General features: G+C 39.0%; 3 protein-coding genes across 4 annotated transcripts; all 3 read left to right on the top strand.

Annotated features, from left to right (window-relative positions):
- Positions 1–667: 667 nt before the first annotated feature.
- On the top strand, positions 668–5,918 carry tmem33 (transmembrane protein 33). Its single transcript, XM_083891770.1, has 8 exons — positions 668–756; positions 1,943–2,010; positions 3,007–3,101; positions 3,200–3,387; positions 4,096–4,163; positions 4,437–4,570; positions 4,976–5,059; positions 5,408–5,918. The coding sequence occupies exons 2-8, from the start codon at positions 1,966–1,968 to the stop codon at positions 5,535–5,537; spliced, it is 744 nt and encodes a 247-aa protein (XP_083747896.1). The 5' UTR covers positions 668–756; positions 1,943–1,965; the 3' UTR covers positions 5,538–5,918.
- Positions 5,919–7,717: 1,799 nt separating this feature from the next.
- On the top strand, positions 7,718–12,875 carry bbs7 (Bardet-Biedl syndrome 7; the record flags this gene model as incomplete). Of its 2 annotated transcripts, none has more annotated exons than XM_083891634.1 (18): positions 7,718–7,753; positions 7,967–8,032; positions 8,123–8,185; positions 8,273–8,448; positions 8,756–8,942; positions 9,034–9,106; positions 9,190–9,297; positions 9,400–9,530; positions 10,090–10,174; positions 10,286–10,388; positions 10,485–10,677; positions 10,783–10,926; positions 11,004–11,143; positions 11,587–11,751; positions 11,852–11,961; positions 12,048–12,151; positions 12,524–12,647; positions 12,742–12,875. In XM_083891634.1, 18 exons carry the CDS (start codon positions 7,718–7,720, stop codon positions 12,873–12,875), a joined length of 2,142 nt encoding a protein of 713 aa, XP_083747760.1. The 2 variants fall into 2 exon arrangements, with proteins under 2 accessions (XP_083747760.1, XP_083747759.1); XM_083891633.1 differs by having other exon boundaries at positions 9,034–9,110; positions 9,176–9,297.
- Positions 12,876–14,073: 1,198 nt separating this feature from the next.
- On the top strand, positions 14,074–18,789 carry ccna2 (cyclin A2; the record flags this gene model as incomplete). Its single annotated transcript, XM_083891423.1, has 11 exons — positions 14,074–14,295; positions 14,902–15,160; positions 15,260–15,366; positions 15,482–15,705; positions 15,798–16,002; positions 16,083–16,196; positions 16,446–16,579; positions 16,694–16,741; positions 17,016–17,162; positions 18,213–18,332; positions 18,522–18,789. The coding sequence occupies 11 exons, from the start codon at positions 14,074–14,076 to the stop codon at positions 18,787–18,789; spliced, it is 1,848 nt and encodes a 615-aa protein (XP_083747549.1).
- Positions 18,790–26,439: the final 7,650 nt, after the last annotated feature.

Below are 26,439 nucleotides of genomic sequence, written 5' to 3'. Positions count from 1 at the left end.
TGCAAACCTATGTGTGTACTTGTATTTATATCTTTATGAGGTCCAAAAAAACATACAAACCTATCTATGGGGACATTTTGACAACTTTAAATGGCTTTTTTAGGGTCATGTTGGCAAGTGCAAGTGTGGAAGTATAAGCAAACAAACAGACAGACACACAGAGCCACCAAAACAATACTTCACTAAAAAGTTTATGTAAGTCCAACTGGAATTGCACAACATCACATTTCTCTAAAAGTCGAACTGACTCAGTGTGAGCAATGTGATTTTTGTCCACTAGAGGGGGCTGCCAGCACAGATTGCCTGTGAGAACTGTTGTTTTAATTCTTGTGGAATGTTCTCTAGACTATTACTTAGGATTATGATGATTTATTTTAACAGAAGAGATATGCATACATATATATATACAAGAAAAAACAATATATACAAGAAAAAATATATACATATAATCCAAGATTGTGTTTATATTCATATTTCGTAAAGAGTCTGAAAGAAAATCCAACACCCTATCTTTACCAACATTACCAACTGTTGCTCTTTGTGTTTCATTATATGTTCTATTTAAAAAAAAAAAAAAAAATCATAAAAAAAAAATCTGAAAACTGGTGAGAGAAAAGAGTGATGATTCAAGATCTCGCGATACTACTTCTCCTCTCGCACCGGAAGGTCAGCTGACGTACAGCATCAGCATACTCAACCCGCAACATCACTGTCTCAGCTCGGAACGCAAAGGAACCTGTCGACAGTGTAACCCTGGTAGGCTACTCGTTTCATTATCCGGATATTATATACAATATTAAAAGGAGTGTGAACGGCGAGTCTTGTCGAACACCTGCTTCAGATAACCGCAAGATAAAGCCCCGAGCTAACAAGAGGCTAGGGAGCTAACCTTAGCTCACATGCTAGTAACGATAGTAACAGAACCTTCTAGAGACCTAGCAGTCTTGTGTTAGCTGCCGATATCGTTAGCATTCATTCAATACTGCAAATGATTAAATACACTGACACGCACACAAGTCACCGACCAATGACATCGCGCGTCCGTAACTATTAAAGCGCTTGTATTATGTTCACCGGCAACTAAAACAAAAAGTCCTAATACTCGAGTTAGTCTCCAACTCACCCACTTTAGCTTAAGCTAGGCACGCTAGCTAACACGGGTACGTCAAAATCAGCAAAGTCTCCAAAAGGATAAGATTTAAGGAAAACGATAATCTAACTGCATTTAAAGGGAATACATTACATGTCACACGTCTGTGATTATTCTACGTTACCCTCACTACTTTGCTGTCATTTGAGTGACTATACACGTTGAGAGATGTTAATTCATTCTTCTCGTAAAATGGGATTCTTATGAAGGTGCATTGAGCTTTACGGGGGGTTTTCGTCGGCAATATCTGCGTTGACAGCCTGACCATGCAGTAGTTACAATACTACAAACCACGTGGTTGTAAAAACGTAGAGAACATACAAGTAGATAAAACGGTATTATAATCACGATATCGGTATCAGCAGATATTGGCTTAAAAATGTAATTTCTGATCTGCAAAAAAAACCTGCATATACATATCTGTATTGGTGAAAGGCCCAAGCAGCATTAAGTATGGTGTGCTTTGACTTTCATTTGAATCAGGTCAAAGATCAAAGGCAGATAAAGTTTTATATATAAAAGAAAGTATAAGAGATTTAAAAACTTTTACAAGAGGGAAATGAGGAAAGGGAAGAAAGAATTAAGAACGCAGTATTTCTCATCACAGAGAATCAAAGAGGCACCCAGAAGCAGAAATATTCAGTTTAAGTCAGTTTAATGAAAGTCACCTCTTGAAAACTCTCAACTTGCTTGTATTCATAAGCAGGAATGCGTGAAGTGAATGACACCCAGCAGATACTGGCTTATTGTGTTGTAATTATTGATTTTAAATGAATGTGTTCTTTTCTACAGAAAGACCCCACACTCTCCCAAAGATGGCTGACAGTAACCAGCAAAGTCCCCCTCAGTTGGGGCCTGTGGTAAGTTTGCAGTGTAGCTTCTTGTAACCATTCCTCATCCATCAAAGTTTTTGGATTTGACATATTTATAGTCAAATTGCGAGACATTCTGCTCATTTCATCAAATGTGTAAGGTGGATTAATATGTGTTGGTGTGTCCAAAATTAACTGACACATTTATAATGTTTGTAATGTAATGTTTGTAATACAGAAAGTCTGTATTACAAACATTTACAGCATTATGTTACAAAGTGGGGCTATTTGCATAACAGAAAGACAAACAGAACACACTGAATAGAAGAAGCTCTCGGATCCATGGAGGTTTACCTGTAGGGGATTTAGGCTTGTGCTTTGTTTGTTTTTGACTAATCTTCCCCTGCCACACTGTCATTACTCTGTAATTGCTGTGCCCATGCTTTGGGAAAAATACTAGTGCCTTGCTATAAGAGTTAACCAGGGTTAATAGAAATTTAGGAATTTGTAGTTTTATTTATTCTCAGCGATGTTGTTCATTTAATAACTGCAGTCCTTGTTTGCTGTATATGAGGTATTTTTGTTTATGTATTTCTAATTTCTTTCTTGGTTTGTGTTTGTCACACTTTGCATTGTGTTTGTTAAAGAAATACTGAAATGTAGAACCGGCCGTACTTTGGCAATATCAGCAGGTTGTTAATTGAGTTACAGCTTGATCTTATGACCTGGCTTTTGATGTGTAAAATTAACAGATGTATTGAATCAGGTTGTTTTCGTTTTTAGTTTGACTTGCTAACTGTTGGGAAAACCAGACTAGCGAACCATTAGTGAAGCAGCTTTCAGTTTACATGTGAAAACAGATGCTTATCCCGTCCTTGCAAATGTCCAAACAATGCAACAGAAGGGCATACTAATTAAAATGGATTACCCAACTCTCAGTTAGTCTGGTTCCCATGGGCTGTCAACAACATACAATTTCTCACACATACTTTTATAAGCTTAAATCCCCTGAATGTATTTTTCTTTTCCGTTTTTCTTCCTCAGCAATTTTTAATGAGTAACAAGCTGGAAACTGCAATGTGGCTGTCACGACTCTTCACCGTCTACTGCTCTGTAATGTTTATTCTACCAGTTTTGGGGTAAATGCACTCACTGAGCACGGCTTACATTTGAAGCTTTTTTCCCTTTCGACCATAGGATATATATCTCAATATTTGTCTTCTTTGGTCATTTTCAGACCCTATGCAGCAGCAAACTTCTATCAGAGAGCCTTGTTAGCGAACGCCCTCACCAGTGCTCTTCGCTTGCATCAAAGGCTTCCACGTTTCCAGCTGAGCAGAGAGTTCCTTGCGCAGGCTCTGCAAGAGGACAGCTGTCATTATCTACTGTATTCGCTCATCCTGGTCAACTCATACCCCATCACAAGTATCCTTTCACCTTGGAAATCACAGGAAACAACAGATGTGATGTTTTGTTTACGGTATATCTATAAATTGTGCTTTCTCTGGTTATTTGATGCTGCAGTGACACTGAAGCATTTTAGAAAGTACCATTTGTTACTGATTGTGGTGTAGGAAAATACTGATACACTATAATGTAGTGCTATTTCATGGATACTGATTCTTGAAAGTGCTGTATTGATATGGAAATAATCTTGACAGTGGGTTTTTGGCAGCAGGCTTTCAGCCATTTAACTCTCACCCTCCTTCCAACTCCTCTCCCTTGACAAAAACCATTGTTCATTTTACAATAAAAGGTTTTTTTTTTTTTACCTTTTTGGGAGCAAAACAACGGTTTCCCAATTTATCGTAACGTATCTCATCTTCACTCCTGCATCAGGATATGTATAATTTGGCCAAATTTCTGCCAATACGCAGCACTAATGTAAACTCATTTACAGATTTCCCATGTAACCTCTTTATGTTAAACCTGGTTACTTAAATGCATTAAAATTATCCGGTTTGGATAAAAACGGTGCTCTCTGCACTTGTAATGACAGGTAGCATGTGCTTCAAAATCACATGTTCTTAAGCATTTAGTCATATACCATCCAATGCCTGTTATCAGCACTTGTTTGTCAGTTACTGAGGTTTATTCCGTCTTTTGTTGTTTGTCCTTAACTCTTTTGTCCAGTGAGCATTTTCCCAGTCTTCCTCTTCTCCTTGCTTCACGCAACCACCTACACAAAGAAAGTCCTTGATGTGAGTATAAGGCAGCAGTCACCTGCTGTGACCTGTAATGATGTTTATTATCAAAATGTCTTGACGGGAGGAAGTTATTTAAGGACCCAAGGGAAACATTAGCACCAGCCAAATGGCGTTTTAATTATGTACTCGATCAGCCAGTCTTTGCTCTGGGACACAAATTCAGCCTAAAAATCTAATAATAGCACATGATTGATCATGTTGTGCTTTAACATTTACTTGAATGTATCACTCTGTGCTGTAAACTTGCTGTGCTGTCACCTTTTGCAGTCAATGGGCCCCAACAGTCTAATGTTCATCAGAAATCTCCTGGACAAGCTGACAGCCAACCAGCAGAACATTCTCAAGTTCATCGCCTGCAACGAGATCTTCCTGATGCCAGCTACTGTTTTTATGCTTTTCAGGTATTTTCAGTTTATTTACCTGTCTGTAGCAGCGACTGTGGGGGGGAGTTCTCGTTGTTGTCAGACGTTGTTGCGTCACAAAAACGAAGAAGTATTTCATGTTGTATGATGATTTTCATCGAGTAATACACAGAAATATGGGTCCTGTAAACCAAAGTTAAAGCAACAATATGAATCAGTCGTCCAGTGTTCTTATACTTATAATTTTAATTTTCAGATTGTCTCTAGATATACACAGAAGTGAGATAGTCTGTATTATTGCCTCTTACTGCAGTTGAACTAAATATTTTTGCAAAAACATCCTAAGAAATTAGGATTAATATTAATGTTATTGATTATTGTTGAGGGATTTTCACAACCTGCAGTTGTGTAATGTCAGTTTTCTCGCTCATGTCTTGTTAACAGTGGCCAGGGGAGTTTGCTGCTGCCTTTCATTTACTACAGATTCCTCACTCTCCGCTACACATCCAGAAGAAACCCATACTGCCGGTAAGATGTTATACCATTATTTAAATGATTATTTTGAACACACTTCTTGATGAAATAGGTCTGACATAATCCAACATCAGCTCATATTGGACATAGTGCAGCAGTATCAACTAGATATTTGTCATTTTGTGTGTACAGCATCCAAAATTAATTATTTATGATCTTGAATAAAACTCAATTTTGAAACAAATCTAATTTGAAGTTTTCGTGAAAACCAAGCAAACATGTCTTTTAGTTCAATTTTGCTCTCTAATGTAATTTAAACCTTGACGTCTTGATTGCAGAAATAATCTGATTGAAAAAAAAATCACCAGCCACAAATAAACTTGTCCTCTCTTTCCACCCCAGCACGTTGTTCACAGAGCTGCGGATTCTTCTGGAGCATTTCATCATGAAGCCCGCTTGTCCCGCCTTCTTCAGGAGGATGTGCCTCAGCAGCATCGCCTTCGTCAGCCGCCTCGCCCCCACAGGCGTCTGATTACCTGATGTAAAAAATGTTGTTTTTCTTTTTTTTTTACTTTTTTTTTATGATTTGTTTTTCCACCATTTAGGATGTGACTTAAACTGTGATGGGGACTGACAATGCCATCAGCAGAAGGAACTGTTCTCTGAATGTCAGCTTTACAGCCTGTGCTCCAATCCTCTCTTCATACGCGAGTGGAGTTGAAGAGCGAAGAGCAGCCAGTAATGCACTGAAGTCTTGTGTGATGTTTCTTTTCCCATCCTCCTAATGTGACCTCATTCAGGCAGTGGACACTCCTCACCTTGTTACGTTCACTGACGGGAGCACAGTAAACATCGGCTGTGTTCTCTATTTATCAGCTGTGATTGTTCTTTCCTCTTATGTCCTTATTTATTCATGACAATTAGTTCTTCTGTGATGAAATGTTAACATTCTGAGATTAGTAAATGAAACTGTTATTTTACTTTTTTTTCTTTTTCTTTTTAATTGTTCATTTCCTTTGAAAATCATGCTGTGCTTGGATGGATGGTGCATAACATTGTTTGCAGTGTTTGCATCACTCCTTTTTTTTAAATGCAAATCATCTGAGTATTCTAATATGTCTCAATGACTAACTTAAATACTATCAATGCCATCAACGGATTGTTTTGATTTTGTTCAAATCTGTGTAGGTCAAACTGGGTATAGAATTAAAACAAAAAAAAGATATCTGCTGTATTTTATATAATACTTTCAGGTACCAGATCTTTTTCAGTTTGTAATGAATTGCACAATGCATGTCATGCCTGTGTCTCCATTCTGACCTTGTTTCTGACTAATTTTTTACTTGTTTCTATTGTAGATTTCTTAATTATTGTGCGCCACATTTTTTTTTCTGCTATGTTAATTGTGTTCATTTGCCTACAGAGAAACCACATTTTTATGAGAATTAATTGACCCCTTAATTAAACTAATAAAAATATTATAAAGTATAGGAAGTTGGGTTTGTTCTCATTAGAGCCTCAGACTTGGGGCCTGCTGTATTTCTTGAGACATTTATTGGTTTTTCGTGGATCTATATTTAGGAAACTTCACATATAAAAAGTCTTCAGAGGAGTGCTTTGTAATATAGGGAAGAAATAATGAGTTTATAATCTGATTTAATTTCAAATAACTGGATTATTAACTGATTCATTGAAGGTATCCAACTGACTTGTATAATCTGACCTGAACTGAAAATAATATGTTCTAATACAAAGTAAAATTGTTTATTTCCTTTATGTATTTTGCATGTTCGAATTTGCCTAAAATTGCCACAGACTTTATTATTTCAATACTTTTATAATGTTATGGTTCATTGCTCATGGTAATTGTGAACACCAATACTGTATATCTTGTAGTTATAGTAATTAGAATAAGTCAATTAAACATAACTGCTACAACAGTTTAATGTGTTCAGTGTATAAGAGGAGGATCTGGTTTATGTGGGGTTTTTTTCTTATTGTGTGTAATATAATGTACTTATGAGATAGACATTTAAATTTTGATCATTTATTTGAATATTAACACTACTTTGTCAGATGCAAAACCTTGAATGTAATACTATTATAACGGCTTTAGTTCATTTCCACTAATTACATCTTCCAATATTGCTCTAAAAAACATAATTACACATTTAAACACATCAATCTGACTGAATGTTCCACTTAAAACGTTATTATGTTACCTTTATATCACAATATTGTGTTTATGTCGCATCACAGGAAATAAGGAGCCAGTCAACCAATCAAACGACAGCTTTAATTTTTGACGTTCAGTTTTTGTCCAATGGTGTTGCAGCTTGTTACCGCGAGAGCGTCACCATTGGCAACAGACAACTGCGTCTCATCTTGAGCATCACAGCACACACTCACGCTAATACGAGCTTCCCGTGTTAGTTTAGATTAAACGGTGAGGTTTTATTGAATCGTGTGTGTTAATGTCGCCCCTTTAAAAACTCGTTTTATTTTCTTCACAGTTCTCGTGCGAATAAGAAGTCATGTTAGCCAGTTAGCTCGCTGGCTAACGCTAGCCCGCCCTGCTAATCTCCTCGCTGTGGATAATCCCGGACTGTGTTCAGCATCAGGAATTATTCACTTGTAAACGGTGACAGCGAACGATTCCTGCAGATTTATGAGCGGATAAACTGCACGTTTTGTACCAGAGAGAGAAAGAACATGGAGCTTCACCTGAATCGAGTTGATTACATTCAGGTAAAAAGATGATTGTGTGGTTTGATGTGGTTTGTATTGGTGCTGGACTGAGATTATTGATACCGTCTTTTTTTAAGTGTTTATTTTGTGTTTGATTGTAACCTGATATATAATCAATCAAAACTGTTTTATTGTTTCTGCTCTCCTTATTTTTGTTATACTATTTTTTTACAACCAGAATTAAGACTTTCTATTCTATTCAACGTCTTTTAGGTTGGTGTAACCTCCCAGAAAACCATGAGGCTGCTTCCAGCAGTGGGGAAAAAGGCAACTCAAAAGGTAATATTGATTTATAGTTTGTTGTTTCTCTCTCGTATTACAGCTACAGGTTATTAGCTCTGCATCTCTTTGTGTTTCTCTATGTTTCAGGTTGCTATCGCAGATCACGACGGCATATTGACATGTTTTGGGATGAAGAAGGGAGAAGCTGTGGTGTGTGTCCTGGTTGAGTTTTTTCATCATTATAAACAGCCAGTTTGGATGTTATTGTCTTTGTATGACTTTGAGTTTATGTTTCAGCCCGTGTTTAAAACACTACCGGGGCAGAAAATATCCAGAATGGACCTGGGAGGAGCTGCAGGGACTTCACAGGAGAAGATCTTTGTTTGCTCTGGTTCTCAAGTCCGAGGATTCACCAAGAAAGGAAAGCAGTTCCTCACCTTTGAAGCCAACCTCACTGAGACCATCAATGCCATGTAGGAGCCACTTCTGCACTTTTCCACACTTGTTGTGCTTGAAGTTTAATTTAGTTTATGTTATTAGTACCCCATCATTAGCTTGGTAACAACTTCTCTTTCTGGTGTCCACATTTATCCTAGAAGAAACACTACAACCGATCTGTAATACCATATGTTTGGTATCACAAGAACAACCTATAAAGCGTAGAAGAGCCACATTGATTGTCTTAATTTGTGTGTTTTTGTCACAAGTTAACATTCCATAAAACAATACAAAATTAAGGAAAATTACAGTATCATGTGTAAAACCTGTGATCTCTTGCAGGCACGTGTCAGGCGCTGACCTCTTTGTTTGTGCAAGTTACATCTACAACCACTACTGTGACTGCAAGGACCAGGACTATTATCTCTCTGGAGACAAAATCAATGACATCGTATGTGTGTCCTCGGAGGAAATGACCCGCTGCAGCCCAGTCCTGGCATGTCAGGATCGTGTACTCAGAGTCTTGCAGGTAAAGCAATTTATTTTAAAAAAAATTTACTGTTCTGCTGGAACCAATATGACGGAATTCACTTTATATCAGTTTTTCTTATTTTCTGTAGGGATCCGAGCTCGCCTATGACATTGAAGTTCCCGGCCCTCCATCTGTCTTGGAATTGTACAACAAAGATGGAGGCAAGTAAATGTCTCTGTGTTGTTCTGTATTTGGAACAATACAACATAATGTACCCATCATAATGTCAGTGATGTTTCTGCAGGAGATGAAATCCTCTATGGCACTACAGATGGTAAAATAGGTTTGGTCCAGATCGGCGAGCGCTCGGCTGAGATCAAATGGGAGATCGACAATGAGAAAAAGAAAGGAGGTGTGTTGTTTATGGGGAAAATAACTTTAACTAACTAACCACAGCATGTCCAAGAACACTACAGATACGTGTATTCACTGAGCTCCTTTTGTCTTTCATCAGGAATTCTTTGCATCGACACCTATGACATAATTGGAGACGGAGTGAACGACGTCCTGGTGGGCAGGGACGATGGGACTGTGGAGGTTTATGGCTTCGACAGCTCCAATGAGCCCACGTTACGCTTCGATCATGTAAGTTTAAGTAAACTACTAATACTAGCTTCAATGTTTGATGCTTCAATAGAATTCAGTAGAGTTTGTAGTTTTCAAAGTTTTGATCAATTAATTTTCTAATTAATTATTTACATCACAATATCCATTTGAAAGATTCTGATTTTTCTTCTGTAAATATAATGCAACTGTTTAACTAGGTTGAAACATCCTTCAAAATAAATGTCTATCGAGGGCTTAAAAATGAATTGCTTTCAAATCAAAATCAAATCAAAAATGGCAAATTGAAACGACACAATAAGCAAACTGCAATTAAATGCAATTAAAAACTATAAATGTGACTGTTCTATGTGCTTTGAAAATTAAAAATGTGATACTTAAAACAATATATGTAATTCTCTTGCTAGAATATTGGGTGGTTAATGTTTTCATTGTGTCATGTATTAATGCTCCATCATCTGCCAATTAATTGCATTTACAAATATTATCTCCCAAATCATTCATTGTATTTTTCAGTATTCCATGAAACTATTGTGATTGTCATGCTCCCTCATTGATGAACAGGCTTCTCTGTCTTCAGATACTGTCAGAGAGCGTGACTTCCATCCAGGGTGGCTGTGTGGGGAAGGAGTCTTATGATGAGGTCTTGACGGCTACTTACACAGGTTCATTTTTAAAATAAATATATATCATTTGAAATGATTGACTTGCCGTTCATAGTTTCCTCTCAGAAAAGACATGTTAAATATGTAAATAAATGCCATAACTTCTGCCAGGATGGGTGACTGCTTTGACCACTGAGCCCCAAAAGGCTGAGGCCGGCCCTGGAGACGAGGTCAAGATGAGTAAGGAGACCCAGTCCAAAATAGAAGCACTAAGGTATCATCAAAACACCACTTTCTTTCAGTTTCTAATCGTACAATATAATCTATCTGTATTTGTATTAATAGTTGTGTGTACATGGTTTCCTTTCAGGGCAGAGCTGGAGCAGCTGCAGGTCAAAGTCCTGCAGGGACGAGAGCAGTACCAGCAGACGTCTCAGTCGAGCACGGCCGTCTCTGCTGTGCCCGTCTTCAGCATTAATGACAAGTTTACCCTGTGCCAGGATGACGCCAGCTACAGCCTCACCCTGGAGGTGCAGACTGCCATCGACAATCTGCTGCTTCAGGTACAGCAACAATCATCTGTTTTTTAGGGCTTTGTTTGTCTGTTTTTTTACAATCTAAGACTATTGAACTTCAGAAATGATGTAAACATGTTATCTTCTGTGCAGAGCGACGTCCCCATAGACTTGCTGGATGTGGATAAAAACTCAGCTGTGGTCAGTTTCAGTGAATGTGACTCTGAGCAACCGAATGGCAACTTCCTGCTGGCCACATACAGATGTCAGGCTAACACAACCAGACTGGAGCTCAAGGTAATAAACCTATTCCCGGATCAAAAATTGTTCCCTAGTTGGAGATGTGTTTTGTTTATAAACACTTATTTTCTCAGGTGAGGTCCATTGAGGGACAATATGGCACCCTGCAGGCCTACATTACCCCCAGACTGCAACCCAAAACCTGCCAGGTCCGCCAGTACCAGATCAAACCTCTGTCCCTACATCAGCGCACGCACAGCATAGACCAAGACAGGTGAAGACTGCAACTGGAATATCTTATGTATTTTAATAATCGATCAAATGTCTTGTTTTGTCCAAAAACTAAAATGTTTCAATTTTAATGATTTTTTTTTGGTTATATGGAGCAAAGGAACCAGGAAATATTCACTTTTAAGAAGCTGGAAAATCAGAAAAGCTTTTTTATTATTAAAAAGACACTCCAACTGATCATTGATGTTCAAAATTAATTACTTTAGCGATCGATTAATTGTTGCAGCCCTAATGGAGTTTAGACAGAACTCTTAATTTGATGCACTTTTTATGTTACTTTCTACGATTTGTTCTTTAAGTTAATATGAAATCAGTCTGGTTGCCAAGTTATTGAATTGAGATCATTATTTAAAACTAACATAACTAATACAGTGAACAGAAATATCCCTTTAGTGTCTTACTTGTCTCTCTCTGTTTGTCTTACAGGCCCATGAACCGGCTCAGCTTGGTGGGTCAGTTCAGTTTTGCAGAGATCCACTCGTGGGTGGTCTTCTGTTTGCCAGAGGTTCCTGAGAAAACACCAGCAGGAGATAGCATCACATTTCATTTCCATAACACTTTCCTCAGCACACAGCTCGAGGCCAGCTACTGGTGAACGCAAACAGCACGGCACAGAAACACAAAGATTACATATAAATGTATGCATGACCTACACATTTTACAGTTGTGTCCCCCGTGTTTGCAATTTTAGCAAAGGAGAAGGTCACTTCAGGTCAGACAACATCTCCACCATCTCCATACTCAGTGATGTCCTCTCCAAAGAAGCTACTAAGAGGAAAATCAATCTCAACATTTCATATGGTAAGTTTATTTTTTATTTGATTTGAATTCCTAATTTAATCAAATATTTAAAGAACTAAATCTTATGTTTTTAATTTATCCTCCAGATATAAACGATGACTCTGTGAGTCACACCCTCAATATGATTCATCCAAAGCTGGAGTACCAACTGTTGCTGGCTAGAAAAGTTCAGCTCATTGATGCTCTGAAAGTAAGTATGGGTTAAAATCTAAACGACTCAATTCAAGCTTCATGGTAACACTAACTATCATCTAATGTTGAGTATTTGTGTGTTTGAACTAGGAATTTAACTAAATTAGCTACTTATTTGCACTGTGAAAAACGTTTAATTGATTGTGGTTAAAACAGTAACTATTTGAACAGCTTGAGGAACATCTCAGAAACCAATAATGTTCTTTTTAGATAACTTTATTGACTGAACTTGCATGGACATTATCTGGTGGAGATATTTGAGAAGAACCAAATGCCTAAACCTAAGTGTTCACATTTTTAAGGACATAAAATCAGTTGCACTTCTTCTTCTTCTTCTTCTTCTTCTTCTTCTTCTTCTTCTGATTGGCAGGAACTTCAGGTTCACGAGGGGAACGCTGACTTCCTCATCCCTGAGTATCGCAACATCTTGGACGAGTCCGCGAATCTCCTGGAGGAGTACAAGAAGCAGCCAGCACACCTTGAGAGGCTTTATGGTATTGTTAATATCATCACTTAATTTTGCTTCATCTCTAAGTTTGCTGTTTTTGGTAACTAATACTTTTTTCTTTCCCTTTTTTCCCCTGATAGGAATGATCACAGACCTCTTCATTGACAAATTCAAGTTCAAAGGCCAGAATGTGAAAAACAAGGTGTCGTCATTGTTGGAGATACTCGACAATTATGACTTAAATTCTCTCTTAGACTTTTTCAATGAGGCGTGATGTCCTACAGTTGAGAGGATATTTATTTAGTTGTCTGAGTTCTATTTTTGTATTGTAAATACAAATATTTTGTTCATGGCAGATGCTCCACTGTGTAACAGAATCACACTGTCATTTAGATAATGTTTGTCCTAACTGTTGTTTGTAATATTTAAATATTTGTAATATGTTTTGATAGCAACCAAATCAAAGATGGTGATTGTTAAACCATTAAATGTTACCCACATGCAGTAGTACCTCTTTTCATTTGTGGCTCAGGATTAAGGTTTGAAGTTTCAGTTGTCGGATATAATCCAGTCAAACAATCCAGTGAATCCTCCTTAAAATGGTTATATCCCCTTCAAAATGAAAGTAGGATCTTAATTGACATTATAAGATTCATCGTTTATGGGGCACCTATCAATCTATCTATATATACATACAGTATGTGTGTGTGTGTGTGTGTGTGTGTGTGTGTGTATTCCATACAACACTATTTTTGTAAAAGCTTTATTGATAAATCAATGTTTGGATTTGTGGTTTAGTTCATAACACGGTCAAATTAATCATATAGTATAATTTTATTTTGCATGAGAAAAAAAATAAATGTCTAACAAAAACACATTTTGGGAATAATTAAAAAATATAAATTGCCAAAAGCAATATGTGCTTAACAGATGTGCTTCGCTTTGTTGTTGACTTACTGAAAATTATGCGATTTTCTCAAACCGGATTTGAATTTGTAATCAAGCGAATTGTACACGGCCGACTTCCGTCTATATCCTACGTCACCTCCTGTGTTGCCTGTGATTGGTCCGTTTCAATCCTCGCGGGCTACTTGAATTGGAAAGAAGGCAGTGTATCTTTGTAAATGGACCGAGGCTAACAGCTGCGCCTTTTTAGCAGGTTGGTTGTAGCGTCTTTTTGAAACGTGTACGAGTATGGCTAGTTAAGGTCACACTTTCCGCAAATTGTACTTGTCGAACCGCATTTTGTGCGTGTTTCAGTTTGTGTTACGGCTGCTCACCGTACCATTGATATAGCCAACAGTTTAGTTTTTGAGTGCAAACGTTTCTGTAACTTTCGCCTGCAAGGTAGCATCGCATGCTAGCCTCGGTTTAACATTTAACTGTCCACTCGAGAGTCATTTTGTCTTTACATTAACGAGCAAAACAGCACACGTCAGCCACGGTAAAGGTAGTGCAAGGACGGTGTGGCTATGTCGGGTGTTAACAGAGGACAAACAAACGCGGTTAGCGAGCAACCCAACCAGGAGAATATGCTGTCAAGACTGAGGGGCTCGCTGAAGTCCCGGGCTGCCGCTGTAAGCGAGGAGCAGGAAAACCTTCCACCGAAACAAGCGTCCAGCAGAGCCGTGCTTGCCCCACTGCAGATCAACAACCAGCGGGGAAGAACTCAGAACCAGCGCGGCACAAAGCAGGTTGGTGCTAATAGTGATTCTCAATGGCTCGCCTAGCTGTAGCTGCTAGTGCCTGCTAATGATTGCTATTGTCACAACATGGTTCCATTGTGGGTTTTGGAGGCAACATGTATCACTCACCACGTCATGTGATATTACACACACAACTTGACTTTACGTGTTTTATCACCTGACTTTGTGTGTGCTTTAGCTGCGGATTTTTAAGTAATGAACTACTTTGTGACGCAATTGTCCGCCATTTTACTGTCACATAAGCGGGGAGCAGTTTCATTTCAACTGCATGAATACTCTGGGTGGCTTCAGTCACTATAATGTGGCGCTACATAATCGGGGCTGCAGAATGTTCATTATATATTTAAATACCACTTTCATGTCCGACTATAATTCCTTGCCACAGAAACTCTAAGACTTTTGCTCAAATGCATTTCATTTCATGTACAATGCATCTTTAGTGTCTAGTAAATTTATGCTTTTCCAGTGTACCTGGATTTGCTATTATAAAATCTTACACTTGATTGACTTTGCCCTTTATCTTGTCTAACTCCATGCTGCAAAGAGATTCCTCACAGAACTCTGCTCTAATGTGACACTGTCCTCTGATTTCAGGATTCATCACAGTCCTTGTCTTGTAAAAATGAAGATTCTATCAAAAGCTGCCAAGAGAAGCCCTCTACCAAGCAGTCATTCCAGATCCATGTGGATGAGCCCGACAGTGCCTGCGTCAAGAAGCCACAGCAGGTGGTTGAGGCTGTTAAGGCAAAGACCATAGTTGAGGAATCGCCACTGCCCATCGACAATGCCGTGGCACGGCTCAGGCAACCCCTCTCCACCATTGATATTCCATCGGCAATGGACGTCAGCTTTGGTGTGTGTGTATTTTCAGCTTTACGTCAAATAACTGTTGCGTGAATTGATGTAAAGATTTCACATCTACTGTGAATTAACTGTAAATCTCTTTGGTTAGACTCACCCATGGACATGTCATTGGTTGAGGGGGAGGAGAAACCTTTTAATGTAAATGAAGTCCCAGAATATGCTGCTGAAATCCACACATACCTGAGGGAAATGGAGGTGAGAGATTTCACGTCAAAGTGCCTCCAATTCGACTTTCTAGAAACTACATTGTTTGCTCTCTTTCTGGAATTTTATTCTAATTTCCTGCACGTTTCTTCACAAATATCAACAGGTAAAAACCAGACCTAAAGCAGGCTACATGAAAAAACAGCCGGACATCACCAACAGCATGAGGGCCATCCTGGTGGACTGGCTGGTCGAGGTTGGAGAAGAGTACAAGCTTCAGAATGAGACACTATATCTTGCCGTAAACTACATAGATCGCTTCCTCTCGTCAATGTCTGTCCTGAGGGGGAAGCTTCAGCTCGTCGGGACTGCTGCTATGCTGCTGGCGTCGTACGTCTCATCATAAACTGATGCATTATAGCTGTGCTTGATCAGTATGAGGTTTTAATGGGATTTTTAAACTTCTTTTTTTGTTAATGCAGCAAATTTGAAGAAATCTACCCTCCAGAAGTGGCAGAGTTCGTTTACATCACAGACGACACCTACACTAAGAAGCAAGTGTTGAGAATGGAGCATCTGGTGCTTAAAGTGCTCTCCTTTGATCTGGCAGCACCAACTATCAACCAGTTTCTCACGCAGTACTTCCTCAGCCAGTCTGCTGGCAAACAAGTGGAAAGTTTGGCCATGGTGAGTTTGCATCAGTTTATAGCTTCTTTTTTTTATACCAAGATGGTTGTGCTATATTGACCGTTTCATTTTTCTCTCAGTATCTCGGGGAGCTCAGTCTGGTTGATTCAGATCCTTTCCTGAAGTACCTACCATCACAGACAGCTGCAGCTGCCTGGGTCCTGGCCAACCACACAGTAACTGGTGGTTCATGGGTAAGTTCCTCAAAGTGGGAACCAATTTCCCCCTGAACTAAAGCTTGTTTGAAGCTAGCACGTGACACTGAGAAAATTTACTCAAACGGTTTCTAAAAAAATTAATCATGACAGTTGTACACTTAAAGACTCTCTGGGGCCAAACATTTGTTGTTAAACCAGTTCTCCATGGATGAAACACTGGGCTTCTGTGACATATTTAAACATGTAGGACGTACTTCCCAGATGACTCTAGTTGTTTCTCCTCAGCCAAAGTCCTTGACAGAGAAGAGTGGCTACTCCCTGGAAGATCTGATGCCATGTGTTGAAGATCTGTACCAAACATACCTCAATGCTTCTCAGCATGCACAGCAATCTGTCCAGGAAAAGTACAAAGGCCCAAAGTGAGTGGAAAAAGACCATTTATCGTTTTCACTGCATGACTTAATTTTGTTTGCCTTTTTAGCCAAGCTTGTACTACATGTAACTTGCCTGAACATTGCTTTTCTCTTTTCTAGATACCAGAGTGTTTCTTGCATCAAAGCTCCAACTAAATTACAGCTGAAGTGACTCCTCCCCTTGTCCATATAGAGTTGCTCCTCCTGCCAGTCTTTATTTTTTCTATTTTTGTTTTTTAATAATGTCTACCTGTTTGAAATAACACTGCCTGCTCTTCTTGGAGTAGCGCTAGTCATTTAGAGTTTTTAATGGTATTTTTATACTCGATCCCAACATAGAAGCCGGATGCCGCAGTTGTGTTGGCCAATCAAGCAGTTTTAATGTTGACATTTTAAATTGAAGACGATGTACAAGTCTTTGATCACCACTGTGTTAACCCAGATGCGTTGCTCTGCAGTTCCACTGCCACAACATGGTCTCAATCGACTCGAACCCAGAAATGTGTAATTTAGGCTTCACTTTCTGGGTTGTGAGCAGCTGTTGCTGGTTACACTATATCCATGAGGGGATGCTACACCTCTTAAAGAGGTATAAACTTTTAAGTGGTGTAACCTTCAAAGTGTTTGGCCTCATGAGATGCAGATTAAAGTGCATTTTGTCTTTCACAGAGTCAACTGTCTCATTACGTCTGTCTTGGAAATATGTTTTCTAGGCTTCTTCTGCACTGTAAAATATGGATCTTGTAAATAAAATTCATTTAACATAAGACTTCATTTCTACATGTTATGATCATGTTGGACTCACGGGGGCAGCAGAGGACCAGTTTTGGTTTAAAAGATTAGATGAAATGTGTAGCTTTTTAGAAACCTGAAGTTTTATAGAACAAAATGGTAATAGAGTATGACCTTTTTGGGCTTAAGATATTCTCTGTACAGATGCCAACAGGTTTTAGCTTTACATGCAAATTAAATTGTACATTACCTTTGCTTCTGTACATTGAATTACATGGATTAGAGCAAATTGGCTGAACCTTAAAGTAAATGGGCTGACTTAAACCCTTCAGATTTGAAACGCTGAAAACTTAACCCTTTAACTGACCAGTTTCACTGAAAAGTCCTTGGTATATTTTTCCCATCCATGAGAAGTTTAGTCTTATCTCAAAGGGTGTATTTAAATCCTGAGTGCTTTTAACATAATGGCACCACATCAGTATAATGTGATCGAATTGCAAGTCTCTAAAACTGGACTAGACACCATAGGCTTTATTGGACTGCACTTGTTTAGCATGCAACAATTCATGCAGAAGGAAACTGAACAAGCCTAAATACAAAGGAAATGAGTTCCACAGGTTCTTAATGGGTGTTTAGGTGAAACTACTGATGAACAATCTGCTTTGAGTGTGTTCAAGCCAGTAAGAACACTGTAATGTGGAAGTAATGGTGAGCAAAGGCTACCCCCTTTTTGTCTACAATTTTTAATTAGTAAATGACAGAACAGGATTGATTGTTTTCATCAGCAGTTTGATTTACCCCAGCTACCCCCTCTGTTAAATTGAAGTGAAGTCAGCCAATGACGTGAAAGGCATTTCTCAGTCTCCCCACACTCTCCCTCTCTCTCTCTCCTGTGATAAATTGTGAGGCTGGCTTTGTGCAAGGAGTCTGACAGGAGAGGGGAGGCAGAGCCCAGCTGCGCACAGATTTCCTCCATTTCATCTCAGGAGAATGGGCAGCTTAAAGACCACGCACACGCGCTCAACAGGTTTGCTGTATCACTGACGGCACACACTTGTGGCTAACAGGAGGATTAAACCATGGGAGCAGATGGGAATTCTATAACATAGCCAAGACCAGCTGGATACCTGCTTCATCAATGGCACCAGGACTGCATCTTTCTAACCTCTGAGAAGAGCCAAGTGCAAGGAAAACAGTGCTTTTGTTTATTTTTTAGAAGAGGTGGTGGAGGTGGGTTGCTGCCTGACCTCATGCCTGCCCCCAGAAAATTTCTGGTGGCTTCCACCTCGCTGCCCCTGGCTCTTGGCTGGGGCTGGAACCTGAGCTTATATGTGGGGATGCTTTTGGGTCTCCTGCTCCTCCTGATGCTTCTTCTCTGGGTGCTCCTCAAGCAGCTCAGGAACTCGGTGGCCAAATCCGTGCTGCAGCCTGTGCGCTCCTTTAGGAAGCCTTGCTTTGACCAGACCTTTCAGCAGGTGATGTGACTAAAACCTGGGACAGTTCAGCCTCAACACTGCCAGGACTGAGGCTTGATGGAGTGCTTGAATGTGCCTTTTTGCAGTAATTGTGTAAGAAAAATACTTTTTTTTTTTTTTTAAAGGAAGATGAAATGACAGAATCAGCAGTTTGTTATGGGCACAAGTGCTTATTTTGTCTCACAAAATAAAAAAACTCATGGTGTTATTTATAGAGACCACTGTCTGTTCTTTAAACATGTTGCTCAGACAAGCATGAGCCCGGGAGTCATCTCCATGTTCCTCAGAGTAATTAAAAGCGTTATTATTCTTGTGCAACGGCTATTTGTTTTCATTCCTTTCAATTGAATGTGCACAGCCGAGCTAAACCATCCGAATTACCTGAGCGAGGGCACAAGCCAAGATTAAATCTGCATCTCGATTCATGCTGATTAAAGCAATGCATTCAGGAGGGCAATTTGCACTCCTCTCATCTCATTGGAGAATTGGCAGGAGGAATATTGAGGATATGCGGCTGATGAAAAATATAAAAGGACTTGTACGCCACTTGGTTTCAAAACTCCTGTGTCCATGTCAGGGAGCAATATAAATGAGACTCTCAACAGTGCCCACAGGCTTTAAGACTGTTTTGATATTTGCATACGATATTTATATAGATGGGGATTTTGTTGAACCTGAATAGATTGCACTCTGTTCAGTGTATGTTGGTAAATCAATGTCTATTGTGTTTTAGGTTCATTCCTCTTCAACCATCAGTCACAGGTGGCCTGGCAGGTGTTTGATTGAACAGTCTAAGAGGAATCAATAACTTCTAAACCCAGAGGGAAGCATGTTAATTAGACCTTGACAGTCAATGTCCTCCTCACGAGTGTGTCCATGATTCTTCTGTGTTTAAAGCCTATTATTAAAAAGAGTCTCCGGGGCAAGGAACCATTTGCTTTCATTAAAATAATAGCAGCAACATGTAAGATATACTGGCCACCATTACACATGCTACACTTAAATTATTCTTTTAAATTCTAGTCAGCAGCCCTGTCAGCTTTGGATAGCCTGGAAATTAAAAACAGGGAAACAGCTATAAGCGTTTGGCCTTTTTCCAACAACACACAGCACCACTGAAGCACAGAGACCAGCACATTATACTTCCTTTATTTTATCTGTGTAAAAACAGATGGGTTCAAAATTAGGTCCAATGAATTAAGCTATTTGGGCAGTCATTTAGTATACAGCCATAAACAGTCCTCTCAGCTCATGGGCATGGTTCCCCGATGAAAAATATGAATGAGAATTCAAAATTATCACATTTTACCCATGTGGAAATATTTTCTCTCAGACATGTAAAATTCTCAGTCTAAAAATAGCAGTAGTCCTTGAGGGATTGTTGTTTTGCCCACAGATAAATCCTCTGTGGTCTCACTATCATTCCACTCATTAATAATAATTAACAACAAACAAACAAACAGAATAATGTTTTTTTTAAATGCAACACATGCACATTGGGAAAAATAACTAAACCCCATGGTAAGAGAATTCTCTTAAATGAAATCTAAATCAAATATCTGTTGAACTGTGTTGACTGTTCTGCTCTTAGTTGGCATTTTAGAGAATAGGCTTATGTATAATTTTAAACATACGCTAATTGTTTTCATAGAGCACAACATATATATAATGCCTAGACTACAATGTATTCAAGATGGAAAATGAGCACCACCATAGGCCAACATGTATTGTGTTTAGGTGCTGGTCTATGCTGGAGCAGCAATGACCAGCATTAAAACACAACATATGCTGGTCCATGCTGGTCCACCACCATCATTATGATGGCCTATGATGGTCCATGCTGCCCCACCACCATCATTATTATGATGACCTGTGATGGTTCATGCTGGTCCACCACCATCATTATGATGGCCTATGCTAGACCCTGCTGGTCCACCACCATCATTATTATGATGACCTATGATGGTCCATGCTGGTCCACCACCACCATCATTATGATGGTCTATGCTGGTCAACCACCATTATGCTGGTCCATGCTGGTCCATGCTGGTCCATACCAGCTAAACCAGCACCAAAACCAGCATAATTGACCGAATACTCTAAGTTTACTGTAAAAGTGAGAAAGTATTTACATTTTTCTTATAGCAAATATATAGTGAGATCACAAGGTGTAATAATCAAATTAATCTTTTGTCTTAAATGCATCGGTCATGTGGATGTATTTTGGCTCCACACTGGAAGCTAATCAGGCAGCGAGGGGGATCAACCAACCGACCGATAATGTGACCTATTTTTTGTCGTCAGTTGTGTTTTGAAGTAACGCTGCCTGACATTTTTTTTTTGCCATTGTCGGTGATGCGTAGTCTGAATGTTTGCATCAGAGCCGTCGACAGTCAAACTGCATACAGCTGAACAAAATATCGTGATGTGATGATTCACACTCTATAAGGTCCATGGTGACAGGTTATTTTTTTTGGACGAAATGGATCCATCAACTCTACAGAAGACAGCAAACAGAGCGAAGCAGCTGTGGCTGTGGAGGTCCTGTAATTGATGAGTTTATTTTTTTGTCAGTCAACACATGACAAATTTAGCTGTCCACAACTCTGTATACCTACCTCTCCCTGTGTGCTCTGCTCATGAATGATATGATTCAGTTTTGGAACTCTGGGGTTTTTTAGTAGGAACTGAAAGCAACAGACATATTTTATGCTTTATAGTACAGACACACTCTTCCTTCTGTACTGGTGAATAATTATTTATCAAGATATATGGTTACAAATGATAGTATAATGTAAAGATCTCTTGCTTTTTCTTTAAAAACAGTGTAACATTTGATTACAGGAATGTGCAATTAGAATTGTTTACTATTTTATGACTTTATAATTAATTAGGTGTAATGCAATTGTTATCAGCTCAACCAAACCATTGATCAGCTTTTTGCTCTCTGTTAAAGTTGAAATAACAAATGCAGTCCAATCAGGAAAAGTAGTTATGTTAATTACTAATAAAACCTCAATATAAATTCCATATCCAAAGCTGATTCATTCAAAATGCTCAGACTTGACGCTGGCAGATTATAACAATGCTCACTTACTGCATGTGGGAAAATATCTCCTTTTAATCTGATATTAGCAGCTATAGTTCGCTTGTTTGCCGAAGGAAATTGGCTCCACATCAGTCTGGGAGATGAAACAGCGAGCGTCTGTAACTGGATCTCCTCTGAGATGGTGTTCACACTCTGCTTCTGCAACAACAAGTGCTCACTTTAATTAAGGTTTGCAGGGACGAGGACTGAGCTGGTGATATGTGAGCTGCACCTCGGAGCTTCACTATGACATCAAGCACCTTCTGTTGGCCATAACAACACACACACACGCACGCACGCACACACACACACACACACACACACACACACACACACACACACACACACACACACACACACACACACACTCACACACACACACACACACACACACACACACACACACACACACACACACACACACACACACACACTAAAAGAAGACCTCTGAGAGCATAGCGTGAGTGACATGGAGAGCAAATGGGGAAGGGGACAACTAATTAAAAAAAGAAAATTACATCATGAAAAATTAACTCATTAATATGTGAACATTCATTTATTAAGTCAAATGACAAGTAAATAAAGACTGATGTTATTAATGATGGCAAATAATTGGCTTATATATGACATTTAGGCTCAGTAATTAAAATCGACATGGATAAATTTAGACTTTATATTGGAGAGCTACCGTTATGCAATACACTAATAGTTCGTATAAGCTAAGTTGCAAGCCTGAAAACAATATAGAACAATTTTCATGTGGTTTAATTGTCGTCATCCGTTAAAGTGTGAATGCTAATTGTCTGTATTTGATAACAGCTTTTCATGAAAGGCTTTTTGTTTAGAAAAAAGAATAATAATAAAATAATGAGACTTTATTGTACAAGAAAAAAAAAAAAAAAAAGATCAGTAAGACCCTGACAAATAATGGGCATGTTGAATTATCATTTGCTAAGGGGTTAATGCTCATCTAAAACTTTAAGGATCTAAAGATGTATAATCAACTGTAAGACACATATATTGAACATGAAATAAATGTTCACCACTGCAATTTGGTGTAATCCAGGTACATTTAAATGTGGAGAGCCATTTAACCCACACTAAGGTAACTGGATACACGAGGTCATGATCTCCTTTATGACTGAGTGAAAGATAACACTGCATATGGACGAGGAAGTGTGTCCTCTCAGGTTTCCCCCCTGTGACACTATAGCCTCGACAAGCGCCCGGAGGAGGATAGAAAACAGAAAGCCTCCACCTGGACTGAGCATCACCTCTGAGGAGAACAACACACTCAACAGGTGGTAAGAACAACAACAACAGCAACAGCAGAATATAAAACAACCTCATACTAACTTTAAAAAAAACATTTTCTACTCTTTTTCAGTCTTCAACACTTGTCTTGCAGCGGCAAAAGGATGGTGAGTCTTCTTTGAAACTCAAATTATGCTAAATGTTTTAAATGTATTTTAGTTTTGCACCCAGTGTGTTTTAGCCACAGCACCAGAACTAACCTGCGTTTGTGTAATGAAGCGTCTTTTGACTCGTGAAAAGGTCACTGCCTCTTTCAAGCCTCAGTGACAATGGTACTGCAGGAACAGCTTTCGGCACATGCATGTAACCCTATTAACAATGATTTCCCCGTAACTGCAATTGAACCGTCATCACACCGAGATCCTCTTCTGCACCCGTGGTCACGACTGGATACTCTTGACTCCTACATGATCCTTAGAAAAGACTTTCTGTCATGATCTTCTCATCATTAAAACATACACGTACTAATCGGTGCGGTAGAGTCACATTTACCGTGACAGAAAAAGAATGGGAGAAAGCTGCATTTTAAATATACTTGATTTGATTTGATCCGTTCTGGCTTTTTGAAAGAACTCCGAGTGTCTGATGAGGATAAGTGGATTTAAGCACTAATTTTCAGTTGGGCATGGTCGTCTAATTTGGACCTTATTGTATTACCACGTGAATGGAAACTGTGGGCCTGAGTGCCTATTGTATCCCTGCTGGGTTACAATTTCATCACAAGGAGAACTTGGAGACAATGTGCCCTAATGTGGCTGAATGTTGTTCTGGGTGAAAAAAAAGAAAGAGAATTGCTTTAAAGATGAACATTAACTTACACCACTGACTCCACTTCTAAAATAATGAACAAATCATTATCATCCATGATGGAAAGCGTATAATTACTTGAATAAATGTATGAATAAAAGCATTATTTCACTAATATTACTGAGTTTACAGCCATGTTATTGACTTTGCGAGGCTGTAGTCAAGCCAAATGTATGCCATGTCAGTAATTTCCATTTGTGTATTTACACTATATTCATTTCAGGAAACTTATAAAAGCGCATATTTGCATAGCAGCGCACTTATTTTAGCCTGCTAGTGTTAGCATTAAATAATTACGTGTAAATACAAGGTGAAGCTCAGCTAAATGTTAACACCAGCCTACTAATGTGTTATCATTATGTTAATTAGCACTAAATCAGTAAAGCACAGCTGCATGCTAACACCAGCATGCTCAATTTAGCCTGCTAGTAGCACAACGGTACATTTGATAGTTTTGTAGAAATATGGTCACAAACCAAAGTCAAATTGATGACTGGGTGCTTGATTAAAAGCAGGAATATTAGCTAAGTAAATGTATTGATCCTCTTCCGGACTGTGTATATATAGATATATATAGTGTATGTATATCTATTAGATTTCTTGAAATTCCAGCTGCTAGTTATGCTAACCCAGAAAATGTTCACTTTAGGACAGCAGTAGAGCAAAAATTCAAAATTCAGTTGGCAGCTGATTTATCCTCTGGGGAATATTTAAAATTACGTGGCACTTGTGTAGAAATGTATTCATTTTGGACCAACTCAGCTAGCCTACTGCTAGTTAGACCATAAAGTATAGTTCAGGGGTGTAAAACAAATTTTTGTTCAGGGCTCACATACAGTACAGTTTGATCTCAAGTGAACTGGACCAGTAAAATAATAGCATAATATGACATGTTTCACCCTTTGTTTTACAATTATTAAATTAAGTATCTCTTTTTACAAAACATGACATTTCTTGAGAAAAACAAGTGCAATTTCAACAATATTATGCCTTTCACCAGCTCACAGTGGATCTACACAGGCACAAACATTTAGTCACATCATGTCTGGGACTAAAAAATAAAGGATTTGAACAAATTCATCCTGCAGGCTGGTTCTGGCCCACAGGCTGTACGTTTGACATCCCTGGTTTAGAGTGACATTCCTCAACATGTCGTAGATGATTCCCTGAAAAGCAGCAACAACTGGCATTAACATCCGTAGAGCCACAAAATTACCATGGTGAGAGCCACTTTGACATTTTGGCAATCACTAGCTCTGCAGACAAAGAACTCCAATAAAAGACAGCGGATTAAACGAACAAAATGTTCATGATTCACATCCTAGTAATGAATGGGAGTTTAAAAATATCTGATGATTGGCTTCACATTGTGTTTGTCTCCAAAGAGATGCGGTGTCAAATTTAATGCCATTTTCATGTAGGCAGGATGGAGACTCTGACACTTCACGGTAAACATCGTCATGTTGCAGGAACAGGCTGTAATTCTGCTGAATACATCATAACACGCAGACTATAGTCTGAGTGCGTGGAAACAGATGACCAACAAAAGAAGTAATGAAGAGAAAGTTTGGCTGAGAGGCAGTGGAGCGGGAGACAATATTCTTTTACCTCTCCCACCTGCGTAGAGTGTGAAACAAGTTTATCGAGGCTGAATGAGCCTTTTTTTTTTCCTTCAAATGAAATTTTGACAGACAATGAGCTCAGATACAGCACACTTTTTAAAAAATGATCTGCATGACACGACGCAGCAGCTCCACTCACTCTGTGTGACAGACAGACAGTTTCGATATACACATTTGACTTATTTATTTGAAGAAACATATCTCCAATTCCTGACTCTGCTACTCTATATGTGTCCTTGAAAGATGTGTGAATGAGTGAAAACTGTATAGTATAGTGTATAGTCTAGAAAAGCTCTATATAAATACAGACCATAATACCAACTCTTCTTCTTCTGATTTTATTTGGTAGTAAACAAGTAGCAAAGATAGAGGAAATGGAGTGCAGTAAAAGTTGCTAGAAATATAAATAACATCGTAAAGCACAGATACGTGAATAACAAAGTATTTGTACTTTGTTCCATTACAACACTAGCCACACAGTCGGCGTAGTGGTTAGCACTTTTTGCCTTTTCAGCAAGACGACCCGGGTTCGTGACCTGGTCGGAACAAGAGCTTTTCTGCGTGGAGTTTCCATGTTCTCCCTGTGTGTGCGTGGGGTTTTCTCCGGTTTCCAGGATTCAACAAATTGGACACTCTAAATTGACCATGAGTGTGAGAGGGGATGCTTGTTTGTCCAGGGTGTACTCCGCCTTTCTCCCTTTGTCTGCTGGGATTGGCACCAGCGCCCTCGGCGACACTCACGTGGATATAAAAGAGAAATGAAAACACCAACGCTCACCTGTTGCATGATCTTTATGTCTGTGTGTTGCCGTGTTTCCACAGGCGTAC

This window comes from Microchirus variegatus, assembly GCF_963457635.1.
Source record: "Microchirus variegatus genome assembly, chromosome: 6".
Lineage (NCBI taxonomy): Eukaryota > Metazoa > Chordata > Actinopteri > Pleuronectiformes > Soleidae > Microchirus > Microchirus variegatus.
This window is presented reverse-complemented; position numbering and strand designations above follow the sequence as displayed.